This window comes from Limulus polyphemus, unplaced genomic scaffold, assembly GCF_000517525.1.
Source record: "Limulus polyphemus unplaced genomic scaffold, Limulus_polyphemus-2.1.2 Scaffold1614, whole genome shotgun sequence".
Taxonomy (NCBI): domain Eukaryota; kingdom Metazoa; phylum Arthropoda; class Merostomata; order Xiphosura; family Limulidae; genus Limulus; species Limulus polyphemus.
Window position 1 is genome coordinate 125,267 of NW_013667224.1, and position 13,592 is coordinate 138,858.

At 35.3% G+C, this 13,592-nt stretch overlaps 1 protein-coding gene across 1 annotated transcript in view; it reads left to right on the top strand.

Moving 5' to 3' along the window:
- Positions 1-9,238, top strand: part of LOC106464297 (Down syndrome cell adhesion molecule-like protein Dscam2) — a 98,783-nt gene extending 89,545 nt beyond the window's left edge. Inside the window, exons 21-25 of the mRNA XM_022391995.1 lie at positions 2,948-3,124; positions 4,763-4,918; positions 5,422-5,522; positions 8,049-8,127; positions 9,118-9,238. Coding sequence (XP_022247703.1) covers positions 2,948-3,124; positions 4,763-4,918; positions 5,422-5,522; positions 8,049-8,127; positions 9,118-9,230 — 626 coding nt within the window. The 3' untranslated portion in view covers positions 9,231-9,238. The remainder of the gene's footprint in view (positions 1-2,947; positions 3,125-4,762; positions 4,919-5,421; positions 5,523-8,048; positions 8,128-9,117) is intronic.
- Positions 9,239-13,592: the final 4,354 nt, after the last annotated feature.

The window sequence follows — 13,592 nt, forward strand, 5'->3', positions numbered from 1 at the left end:
ACTTACCATGCTATCCAATAGAAATATGAAGGAAACGTATGGCATTTGGAAATGTTTTTAAAGTGCTACCTGGTTATTGGTTGCATGTGCTTCTCCTAAAGCCATATAGCTACCACTTATTCTTTATAAAAGCTACAACTTCAGCCTGATTGGCTAGAAAGATCCACAACGCAAACAAAGAGTTTTCCATAGTAGTGTAGTAGCTAGTTGGACTTAGAACTTTGAAAGGTACCAAGCAAGTTACTTGACCACTTCATGAAAATCTATGAAGCAATACCGTAAACTTATCAATTACTTTTATTTATTTCCAACTTACAAAGAAACGTTGTCGGAATACCTTACAGATCTCTGGAATGAAGTGCTGGATAAAAACCTGTTTTCCCCTGTTTGCCATTTAAGGTTACTGTTCATTTTCATTCTATCTCTCTTTTATAGACACAGAATGCATTTCATTATATTATACAGTATATAAAATTTATAACAAACTTTAATCGTACATAATTACTAGAAGTTACGATTATATTTTATGCAAAATTAGTAGTGTTTTTTTTTCTTCTGATTTATTTAACATAAACTTTTATCGTACCAAAATGCCTTAATATTTACCCTTTCTCCCTAAAAATATAGATACAAGCAGACATAGGGCTAACAATATATGGAGGATATGTAGTGCTTTAAAAGCTTCAGTTATGTAGGTATGAAATACACGCATAAAGCTAATGGAACCCGCATTACAGATTATCCAATAGAAACCGACATTAAGAATTCTCGATTATTTTCTGTTCTAAATAATTAAAATGCCCACTTTTGTTTTACTTAGATTTCACAAACCATAAATTAGCACTTTTCCGTTGTTTATATTGTTACGACAGCGGAAGTCACGTGACGCTTGTAAATACATCATGATATTTTAGAAGGATCATGAATTGTTCTGGCAACTCTAGTCTGTTCCAGGTGCTCTCTTTTTTAGTATATAAGCTCGGCAAATAAAGGAGAATAGATAGATAGAAAGATTGGAGATAGAGATAATCGAGTCAAGCCGTAAGTATGTGAATCCCTGTGAATTATAGCGTGTTTTTATAAAAGTAGATAAGTTAAATTGACTGTGGAAATTAAGTGTATTACCAAGTTTGTAATGAGAAAGAATAAACTAGTTTTAATCAAGAAGGAACTTGTATCGCTGATGTCACTCGGAAAGAATTTATACCGGAAATTAACAAACAAGCAGATACGCAACAATATGCAAAAGCACCATTTTTTCTTCTAGTTAGACAGTTACGCTGGGCAAGTTTTTTGTAATTCTACTAAAAAAAAAACATACGATATCTTTCGGTTTAAATATATGAGGCTGCATTATTTTAACTCCTTCTAAATAAGATAAATGGCTATTTTTCTTAAGCCTTAGATTGTCTGTTCTGTTTTTATTTAAATGTTTAGGTAATTAGCTAGGCCTTTTCCACCATTTCCTTAAATATTTTGCAAGACTTTTTCAATCCCTTGGTTAGATATTTGGCTAGGCCTTTTTTTGTCTTTTATTTGAAATCTTTTTTTTTATTCTCCGTAAGACTCCCCCTTCTAATTAAATATTTGAAATAGCTATTTTTATTTTCTTTAAGTGAGTTCATATTCTTTGTTGATCTTTTTTTCGTCTACAATTTATCTTCTGCTGAAATGATCGATGTTATTACTTTTCTTTTTATTTGAGTGACTTATTCGATCACGTTTTTTTCTGTTTAATTAACTGAGACAGTCACCTTTCTTATGCTTTTTAAATATTTTAGATTCAAAACCTACGTTTTATATCCAGTTATTAAAAGCAATTGTCATTATAATCTCTGACCTGGTGATTAGGACGCTCGCTCGTAATCTGCGGATTACGGGATCGAACCCCATCACAAAACATGATTGCCCTTTCAGCCGTGGGGGCGTTATAATGTGACGTTCAATCCCACGATTAGTTGGTAAAGTGTAGGCCAAGAGTTGGTAGTGGGTGATATCGACTAGCTGCCTTCCCTCTGGTCTATGATTTTTAAATTAAGGATGGCTAACACAGATAGCCCCCGGGTAATTTTGCTGAAAATTCAACAAACGAATCTTATTCTCTATATAAGAAATTGACATATATCATTTATTTTTCTTAACGTTTAAGTAATTGAAGCTGCAACTCTTTTTATTCTGTTTAAATCATCAGAGGGCGCCCTTTTTCTATTTTAAAAACTTAAGGCCATCATTTTTTGTGATTACTTGAGACGACAAATTTTATTTTCTGTTTAAGTAATGGAGTCAACTATATTTTTTGTTTAAATACGTAAGGTGCTTACGTTTCTCTCTCTAAGGAAGAGTTTGTTTGTTTTGAATTTCGTGCAAAGCTAATGTAGCAGTATTAACTAGAGGGAAGGCAGCTAGTCATCACCACCCACCGCCAACTCTTGGACTACTCTCTTCTACCAACGATTGACATTATAACGCCCCCCACGGCTGAATGGGCGAGCATTTTTGGTGGGACGGGGATTCGAACCCGCGACCCTCAGATTGCGAGTCGAGCGCCCTAACCACTTGGCCATGCCGGGCTCTAAGGAAGAGAGTCGACTTTTTTTTTTTTTTTGGTTAAGTTCGTAAGTTGCTTATATTTCTATTTCTGAGTCACTGTTACTTCTGTTTAAAAAATAATAATAATAGAAACCGTATCTTCTCTGTTTTAAAAAAAAAATTAAGACGTCCTTTTATTATTATTATTCTTGTAAATAAATGAATGAGTTCCATTAACTGTATGGACTTTTTTTTCTGTCCTGATAGCTAAGAATAACTTTAACCTTCTTCTGTATAACTTATTAAGAAGACCCCAAGTATATTATAGGTATACACTATTACTTTTTATGTTTCTTTCTCGTTTGAAGCAGAATTTTAAATTTATATGTAACTTATATATATATATGTATATATTTAGCCCCTACGATTACAGCGCCACCTCCCGTTTTGGAAGATTCTTATCTGCCTTTTTACCGAAACTTGACCGTGCTGCTACCTGTCGCTATTTCTATCATCGTTTTATTGGTTGTCATTGTTACTGTCATTGTCTGTCTTCGACGCCAGTCGGATACAAGCAGCCGGGCTAGCAGTGGAGGTAAACAGCGTGCAATTCTAATTTCTTAATCTTTTCTGTTGTTGTTGTTAGGATTGTTACTTACTTATCATGTCTCTCTACAATATAAGACAGATAATAGCAGTCGGAACACCAATGGTGATTAGTGATATATAGCATGTGGTTCTAATTTCATAAGATATAAGTACACACTTTATTTCAACATATATATATATATATATACCTTCTATATATATAACTTGTATTGCAGAACAAAGATAATTTATTTAGGGCAATATTACTTAAATCCCAAAATGTAACCGTCAGGACTTATTCAGTGTATCACTGTGAAGGAGAATCAAGCTAGTTCCAAAAACCAGAACCAATGAGTGACAGAAAGTTCATAAAAAATCTAGTTGAAGTATTCCATATTTTGGAAAGTTCAAATGTTTATATCAAATAGTCACTCTTCAAAGATAGAAAGCCTCACCTTACAACAGAGACAGAGTTAACAGTGGACACAGGGATAATAATTTATTTACTTAGTCGCATAAAATTGTATATGGTGTTCACGTGTACATATGAACAAACAGGTGGTCACATAAATTATTGTAAACATGTGGCTTTTTACCTCAATGCATTACACTTGTCACCGTGTTCATCTTGACAGGAGGGACAACGGATGACCAACTGTATGGTTACACTGATAAGACTTGTCTCAGTGTTCACTTTGACAGGTGAGACAATAGATGACCATTTGCATGGTTACACTAATAAGACTTGTATCAGTGTTCATCTTGACAGGAGGGACAACAGATGACCAACTGCATGGTTACACTGATAAGACTTATCTCAGTGTTCACGTTGACAGGTGTAACAATAGATGACCATTTGCATGGTTACACTGATAAGACTTGTCTCGGTGTTTGTTCATCTAGACAGGAGGGACAACGGATGACCAACTGCATGGTTACACTGATAAGACTTATCTCAGTGTTCACGTTGACAGGTGTAACAATAGATGACCATTTGCATGGTTACACTGATAAGACTTGTCTCGGTGTTTGTTCATCTAGACAGGAGGGACAACGGATGACCAACTGCATGGTTACACTGATAAGACTTGTCTCAGTGTTCACGTTGACAGGTGAGATAATAGATGACCATTAGCATGGTTACACTGATAAGACTTGTATCGGTGTTCATCTTGACAGGAGGGACAACAGATGACCAACTGCATGGTTACACTGATAAGACTTGTCTCGGTGTTTGTTCATCTTGACAGGAGGGACAACGGATGACCAACTGCATGGTTACACTGATAAGACTTGTCTCAGTGTTCACGTTGACAGGTGAGACAATAGATTACACTTGCATAGCTACATACGTCTTAAGATATTAGGCTTGATAAAATAGAGGGGGGGGGCATCTAATTAGAAAAACCTTTTCTTACTTTTCATTTTTGCAAACTGAGTTCGTTTTAACTAAGTGTAAAAATGATTTAGCCATAATTCATTATTTCTTAGTCCATTACTCTAGCATCTTTATATAGCGTAAAGAATCTCTTATTTTTATTAACAATTATATTAGTCTACGTATTTTATATCGTTAACTTCTCGAGAAAACTAGGTACTTCTTCAGGATAAATAAGCTGTACCACTCTCACATGTTTCACATCAGATAGTCAATCAAGAAAAGGCAGACAAGGTGATGCTGTCGGAATGGTGGATTTTTACCAAAAGGGAGGGAAAGATGGCGATGCTTCGTTAAAATCATCAACATATTTTTCCCCAGCAAGTGGCAAAAGTATTGGAATAACCTTTAATAATCGACACCGTAAGACTATTTTGCCATTATTTATACTACCCTAGTGTTTTTGTTTTGTTTCCTGTTGTTTTTATTGCAGCTGGTGACCTTTTCTTAAGCTATTTTTAAAGTTTAAAAATCAGTCTTGAGGGAAAGTATCATCTTTACCAATAAAATGCAATAATTTGTAGTAACCCTTTATAGAGGAACACTATATTTTTGAAGCAAAAATTGAAAGGGTTGTTTTCTTTTTACCTAAACCGTAAATTTTACAAGTTCAGCAACAATATAAATGTTCCAAGGTTTTTGTGAGAATCTACACGTTCTTTTTGTTTTGTTGTTAATTACAATGGTCATTCATTCATTGTTTTAATCGTGTGATTTTGTCTCTCAACTTTCTTAATTTAGTATACCAGAATATTTTCAGTTACGTTCTTTAAAAAAGGAAAAATTATATAATATTTGATTTGTTATAATACGTTTAACAAAATACAATACGTTGGTTTTTGAAAAGTGTTTTCCACCATTTGCAGGTCGTCATGACGACAATCATGAATATGCTGAACCTTACGCTGCAGTACCGCCACCCAAATGCGTTACACGCGAAGGCTGTCCAACAATGTCAAGTGTTGCTGTACGTTGTTTTTAATAACACCAGTTTAACAATAATATTTTTAATGAGTGGTAATAGCTTGTTGGTATTAAAAATAATTTAAGTGGCATCTTTATAAATCCCCCTCCCCCCATGTACAGAAAGTTAATCGTCCATTATAATAAAGATTTTTATAAGTTAATTGCAATGGTGCGTCGCTATAGATACAACGCAACGGGTGAAATGTACATGATTCGCACAGGTCATGAAAATCCTACAAAGTCGTTCAGTTTTGTACACAACACACAAAATTTTTAGTAATGGAAATTTTGGAATGTCATGGGCTTATCAGGAGGTCCTGGAAAAACCTTTAAAGGTCTGACCACCTCTTCTCCCATATCCCCAATTGTTAATGACGACACCATAACAATTGTTGTTGTAACAAATGGTTTATATAAGTATTGTTCCGACCATTCTATGTTTGTTGTGTCCAAGCTGGCCTAATTAGTTCTGTATTGAGTAAAACGCTTCGTCAGAAATGTATATAGCGACGTAGTGTGGTTGAAATACTATTATGGCCTCTTTTTCCTCATGAAAAACGTTTAACAAGTGAATAATGAGTGTAATGTTAACAATGTAATTGGTCATATACTAATGTTTTAAATATTGTTTACACGTGGGTATGTGTTACCGCACACACACATAAAAAAACTATAGGTTAAACACTACGTTGAAATATATAGATTTTATTGACGTAAAGGTTTCCAGTTCTCAGAAAAGTTTTTTGTTAGGTGGAATTGCAGCTATAAACTGAGAAAAGGTTTAACAATAATAGAATGCAACTCTGTGTGTGAAAACCACAAGATATACAACGTTGTTAATGGACGCAGCAATATAAGAGTAGTCTCAGTAACAATATGAGTGTGAATCATTACTTTGTTTGTATGGTGACATGTCGTAATGTATGTTTAACAGTAAATCCGGTAACAAGCTGTCTTGTCCTATTGTCGTTAGCCCGGCATGACCAGGTGGTTAGGGCGCTCGACTCGCAATCTAAGGGTAGCGGGTTCGAATCACCGTCCCACCAAACATGCTCGTCCTTTTAGCCGCGGGGGCGTTATAATGTGATGGTCAATTCCACTATTCGTTGGTAAAAGAGTAGCCCCAAGAATTGGCTGTGGATCGTATTGACTAGCTGCCTTCCCACAAGTCTTTCACTGCTAAATTATGGACGGCTAGAGCAGATAGCCCTCGTGTAGCATTCCGCTAAATTCAAACCAAAGAAACAAATCTGTTGTCGTTGAAGAAAATGTTCAATAAATATTATTTGATTATTCGCTGGTGATTTTACTTTGGCCAAAGCGCATTATTTGGTAGAAAAGGGGATTTTTTTTATTAAGCACAAATATACACCATGGGCTATCTGTGCTCTGCCCACCTGAAGTATAGAAACCCGATTTTTAGCATTATAAGCCCCCAGGTTTTCCATTGATCCGCAGGAGGGGAGGGAGCTTTGGGATAAAGACGCAAGACTTGATCAAGTTATTTTTAAATAGTTCACGTGTTACTCAAAGTGTTCCAAGGAAGTCAAAATGCACTCCTCCATGGCTGTATATTTTTGTTTGTTTGTAGTTAAGCGCAAAGCTACACAATGGGCTATCTGTGCTCTGGCCACCACTGGTATTGAAACCCGGTTTCTAGTGTTGTAAGGGCTGGGTATCAACGTGTATGCTAATTGGTTGCTATAATACGTGCGCGATGCAAATAATACACGAAACAAAGAAAAGGGGCGTGAGCATTTATTCTTTACTTGTATTTCACTGTATCTGTTATTCCTAGAACACCTTGTGGAACTGTTAATACATTTTTCATGATATAAAATAAAACTGTAGTTATTTAATTTGGTGTTCACTATCTGTTCAAATCGGCAAATAAATCCTCGAAAATAACAGTTTGATCATGTATTTTATTTAATTTTTTCTCATTAGCTTGTGCGAACCATGTAATGTTTGGCTCTCACAACGAATCTCCGACAACCTGACTGTGTAATGCCGCCACTGGTAGATTTTAATTGTAGAAGATGTGTGGTCTAAGATTGACAATCTGACAGTGTAATGCCGCCACTGGTAGACTTTAACTGTAGAAGATGTGTGGTCTAAGATTGACAATCTGACAGTGTAATGCCGCCACTGGTAGACTTTAATTGTAGAAGATGTGTGGTCTAAGATTGACAATCTGACAGTGTAATGCCGCCACTGGTAGACTTTAATTGTAGAAGATGTGTGGTCTAAGATTGAACCGGAATCTTTTGTAGAAACTGTTAGTTGTGGTGTCGGACAAAAGTACGTAATCATAGCCATCGGACTAAATAAGGTTAACTACAAAGGAAGTAATTCTAAGAGCGTTATGCACATGAATATCGTTCTTATAATGCGATTAACCCTCATAACCTTGGTCTAAATATGGTTCTTAATCATATTTTAAAGCTGCCATGTAATTTATACAATCAAAAAGTAGATTTTATTAGGTAGCATTTCACTCATAATTTTGGTTATAATTATTATTAAGGCAAGAACTGATGGACCATACGCTACTATGAAGCGGAGCCCACCCCGACCGGTAACCTATCTGCCACCCATAAATCAAGGTATAACTTTTTGGTTTATATTAACAAGGCAACTATATCTGTAATGTAGGTGTAGTTTATCACAACACTAACTTTTGCAGGATAAAGTTAGATTACCATGACAACCGTATCAATGGTTTAGAGCCAGCTTACCATCAAAACATAATAAGTGAGTAAAAGCTAGATTACCATGACAATCATATCATTGATCTAGATCTAGCTTACAATAAAAACAGCCTAATGGGTGAGTAAAAAATTAGATTATCATAACAATCATATCGATGATTTAAATCTAGCTTACAATAAAAACAACCTAATGAGTGAGTAAAGGGTAGATTACCATAATAATCATATCAATGATCTAAATCTAACTTACAATAAAAACAACCTAATGAGTGAGTAAAAGCTAGATTACCATGACGATCATATTGATGATCCAAATCCAACTCACAACAGAAACAACCTAATGAGTGAGTAAAGAGAAGATTACCATGGCAGTCACATCAATGATCTAAATCTAGCTTACAATAAAAACAACCTAATGGGTGAGTAAAGGGTAGATTACCATGGCAATCACATCAATGATCTAAATGTAGCTTACAATAAAAACAATTAATTTGTGGTATTTACAAGTCACCTAAAACGAAGTATTTTTGAGATTACAAACTATTTGTAAGTTACAAATCACATAAAATGAACTATTATTGAAGCTCTTAAAAACTATTTTTTTCAAAGAAATATCCTGTATATATTTTATATCGTTTATTTGTCAATGAATTTAATGAGTGCTATAGTAAAAACATTTTTCATTATACTTTTATTCATAAAAGTTAAAAATATCAATACGTAATCAGTTACCTATTTTGTTTTAATATAAATGTAAACAGAGCCTTTTATATTGCTTATACAGTTTAAATTACTCTTCTCTCCTAGATGAGTTTAAAAGTAAATCTTTAAACCGAAAAACTAGGGATTAATTTAATTAAATGTGTTTTATGAAACATGCTGTAGGTGTTAAAGTCAGAAACAGTCGACAGATGGCACAACTTGAAAGACCAATAACTTGTAATAATTCTGGATCCAGCTCCTCGGGATCAAGTGGAGATAGGCCTAGTAGTATGTAAAAAAAAAATGTATGTATACAAACGTGTGTGTTAATAAGAGTGAAATTGTAAATTTTCAGTGTTAGTTTCTTAATTTCACGAAACTTGAAACTGGGAATTTTGAATCATTCAATCATAGCAATAATAATAATAAGAGCAAGTACAACAATTTACATAAATATTCTTTCATATTTCGCATGGATTAGCGTGGCGAGAATTTCTGTTGTAGATTCCGTAATATATTACTTGTAATACGATCTTATTTACAAATGGGCGGCTACCTTACCTGGGTTTCAACCAATCTTCTCTTTTATTTTCAGAAACAAATTCTTCAGTTTAACCTTTCCATTCCACGTGTTGATGAAGACTACTTAGTTTAGGGAAAATACATATATATCACTTTATATCATATATATAATATATATTTGTATCCGTCCGTTATCTCAAATATAAAACAAACACCATTTTTCATTTGGAACATGCCTCCATTTTGAAATCTGTGGTAAGTCATTTTGGTTCATTTTACTAATAACTACGATGATATATTTTGTACAAAATCACATTAGGTAGTACAATAGTAAATGTAATCAAGATTAATCAGCTAAGCCTTTTTTTTTTCTTATCTTTCAGGAAATCTTCAGTTCGCACATATTTTGCAATAGTGATTCGTTAATAATACTTCAGACTTTAACTTATCGTACTTTCAGTTTAATTGAAATACCACTGCTATATTCCAACAAGCCTGAATTACACTAACCTTCAATGGTTAAGACTGTCCCGGGTATATTATTATACCTCTATATATTGGTTTTCTAATTTCTAAAATGACATGATATTTCTGTAATTATTGAGTTTAAGTGTTGTTATTGTTGTTTTTACACTCATTACTAGGAACTCTGCTTTGTCAATGTTTGAAAATACCTGGAGAGAGAGAGAGAGGAGAGAGAATTACAGGACAGAACTTAGAGGTTCCAATGAAACATCTAACAGAAACTAAATCATTAAACGATTAAAAAGAGCAACTTTTAAAGTGTGCCTTTTTTTTTCTCGCAGTTATACATAAAGGCTTCGAATCTTTCTACTAGATGCCGCTGTTTTGTCACATTCATTTCAAATGTGTTTTCTGGTTGAGTGATACTCAAGTTTCGTGAAAACTCAGATAAAGTTTTTGTGGTGGCTGGCGCAAGCAGTTCCAAGATAGGATTGGTGTTTATTTTTATCATTGTCATAAAATCAACAAAAATATTGGTGTATTGCCATTGTAGCAAAAGTATTCTGTGGTTAAAGTATTCATACGTATTGTGTAAAATTTTAATTATTTCCCTGTTTGTTAGTGATAATGTCTTTACTGTAGAAGAAAATAGTTTACGTTGTGGGAATATCACTGACGTTTTAAATCTTCGGAATGGGTAAATTACACATCTGTAACAATTAGCTCAAAAAATAATTACAGAAAATTTTTCGATCGGTAACTTTTGAATTATTTTTAATAACACATAACAACATGCTCGTACAGACCCAGTATAATGAGTCATTGTGTGTCGCTCTTTCTCTCTTTGTCTTGAATTTAATTTCAGTAGTATTAAAATATTGTTTCCCCGAAAGGGGCCGAAGACCGCCTGTATTGGTCATCTGTTTTAACCACTCGCTCTACTGTAGTGTGTTGTCTGTCAGTCACTTAAGGGACTCTTAACGTTGCATTTTGTACTGTCGTGACGTCAGTAAAACGTGTGAATGCCATGAGTCACGAGAAGAATTATGCACTCTGTAGGCTACAACATATGAACTTCAAAAGCAAAAACTAAAAATATCTGTTACTCTTAATTTTGGTTTTATTTACTCTTGAAACAGAATACTTTCGGGGACCCTGCGGAAGACATCTAGTGTTAGAAATATTTTGGCAGAGTAGATTGTAGTTTAAGCTTCTTTGAATTTTATCTGTTTGAAACTAAAAGAAGTCAGCACCAACAACCAAAATATCTCTAAACTAAGATCTTAGGAGTTGTAATAGACCGATTCCATTAAAAACATCTGATGGCTATAATTACCTACACTCCATGTTTAAAATATCCACCTCACCTTCTTTAATCTCAGCGAGGCTTACTGTCTAAAGTTCTGGGCTGTTTACTGGAAGTTTCAAGGTTCTGGCCACAATTTGCTGCTAGACGCGCTCCAGAGTTTCAGCTGTGGAGGCATTATAAATGTGACCGTCAACCGCGCTGATCGGTTTATAGCAGTCGCGTGAGCGATGAGTGCTACTGACTGGTTGCTCTCTCTCTCTACCTGGTTATACCTGACTTATTATACCTATGACTGATTATTAATCATTATGACTGATTATACCTGAACCAAAGTCTTTGGCTTGGTCGTTTACCCCATGTGTATCAGAAGGTGCCACTTAGATTTAAAATACCAATAACATTCACTTCCAGCCACTTTTCCATCCTTAAATATTTTCAAAATTCTTCAGGTAATATCCCAACCGTTATACCATCCAAATTGCCATATAACATCTACAGATGATTAGGCTAAAATTGCTAGTCTCAATGAAGAACCTCACTTTTGGAAAACTTCCTTCAGACTTTATTAGGGCCTCAGGATGTATTCCAAAACGTCGTCCACCTTTAAATTCCAAAACATAAGCTTTTGTTTTAATTTTGCGCAAAGCTACACGAGGGCTATCTGCGCTAGCCGTCCCTAATTTAGCAGTGTAATACTAGAGGAAAGGCAGCTAGTCATCACCACCCACCGCCGACTCTTGGGCTACTCTTTTTACCAACAAATAGTGGGATTGTCCGTCACATTATAACGCCTCCACGGCTGAAAGGGCGAGTATATTTGGTGGGACAGGGGAATTCGAATCCGCGACCCTCAGATTGCGAGTCGAGCGCCCTAACCACCTGGCCATGCCATGCCCAAAACAGAAGCAGTCCATCGGAGATTTAAACATGTATTGCAGAAGGTGTTATGTTTCTTTAGAATTCAACGCTTTATTAAGTTTTATGAGAATAATTTTAATACAGCATATTATTCTTTAATAACTGAGACTTTACTTTTAAAATCTAATTCTTATTTGTCTTTTAACAAATATTTGAAATAATTGTGTAATACCACTTAAGATGGTTTAATCGTAATGTTTCAATTCCAATTTAATATTTTTCTCCCACGTTGTATAGTTCATGTCATTATATTACCATCGTTTTGTTCAGTTTCATACTTTATGGATCAATAATATTAGGGTTTATTTCTAAGCATAATACTACAAATGTATTAATTGCACTTTCTCCATTGCGAGAAAACGGATACCGGATTTTAGCTCTGTAAGCCCCAACGAACACGTAGAGCATTAGCATTGACTGCTCTAATCGTAACATTATATGGAGCATGAGATGGTGGAGCTTGTAAAGTCTGAAAAAACATTGTTGGTTCACTAACGTTGCTTCTACCTACAACATTAGTGGCCAGCAGACGTAGACGATACTGGGTAAATGGTACTAAGCTCTGCACAGTGATTGTGGTGGCTTGAGGGTCAGCTTACCGCTGAACTCTCGAGCAACTTATCATTTGAATTTTATTATTAGCTTATTTTTTTAAACCTCTAAAATTTCCTTCTCTGTTTATTTCAGTAAATCAATGTCTCATTTGATTTCCTTGTGCTGTAAGGCTGGTTGTCTGGTTGTTGGTGTTACAGTTTGTTAATATTCATATTATTATTGTAAAACCTAATATTAATGGTTACAAGGGGTCCTTCCTGCAACAGGTACCGAAGAAATATTTCAATTTTATTTATCTATTTTTTTTTAATTATATTTACTCTTGAGTTGTTTGGGCGGGCCCAGTGGTTAGCGTGCTGGAATTTGAATTCGAGGGTCTATTGTTCGTGTCCCGTTGAGTTGTTTGGGCGGGCCCAATGGTTAGCGTGCTGGAAGTTGAATCCGAGGGTATATTGTTCGTGTCCCGTTGAGTTGTTTTGGTGGGCCCAGTTGTTAGCGTGCTGGAATTTGAATCCGGGGGTCTATTGTTCGTGTCCCATTGAGTTGTTTGCGCGGGCCCAGTGGTTAGCATGCTGTAATTTGAATCCGGGGGTCTATTGTTCGAGTCCCGTTGCTACAAAACGGCGATCCGATATTTGGGGCTGTCTATGCGGAATAACAGTGACGGGCAAATCCCTCTGTTCAATAACAATAGCTCACGAGTTGGCGGTGAGTTCTTTCGGCTAGTTGCCTTCCGTCTAGTCTATCAGTTTAAATGAGGAGCGACTAGTACAAGTAGACCGTGTGTCATTATTTTGTTGTTGCCCCCCAGTGGCACAGCGGTATGTCTTCGGACTTACAACGTTAGAAACCAGGTTTCGATGCCCGTAGTTGGCAGAGCACAGATAGC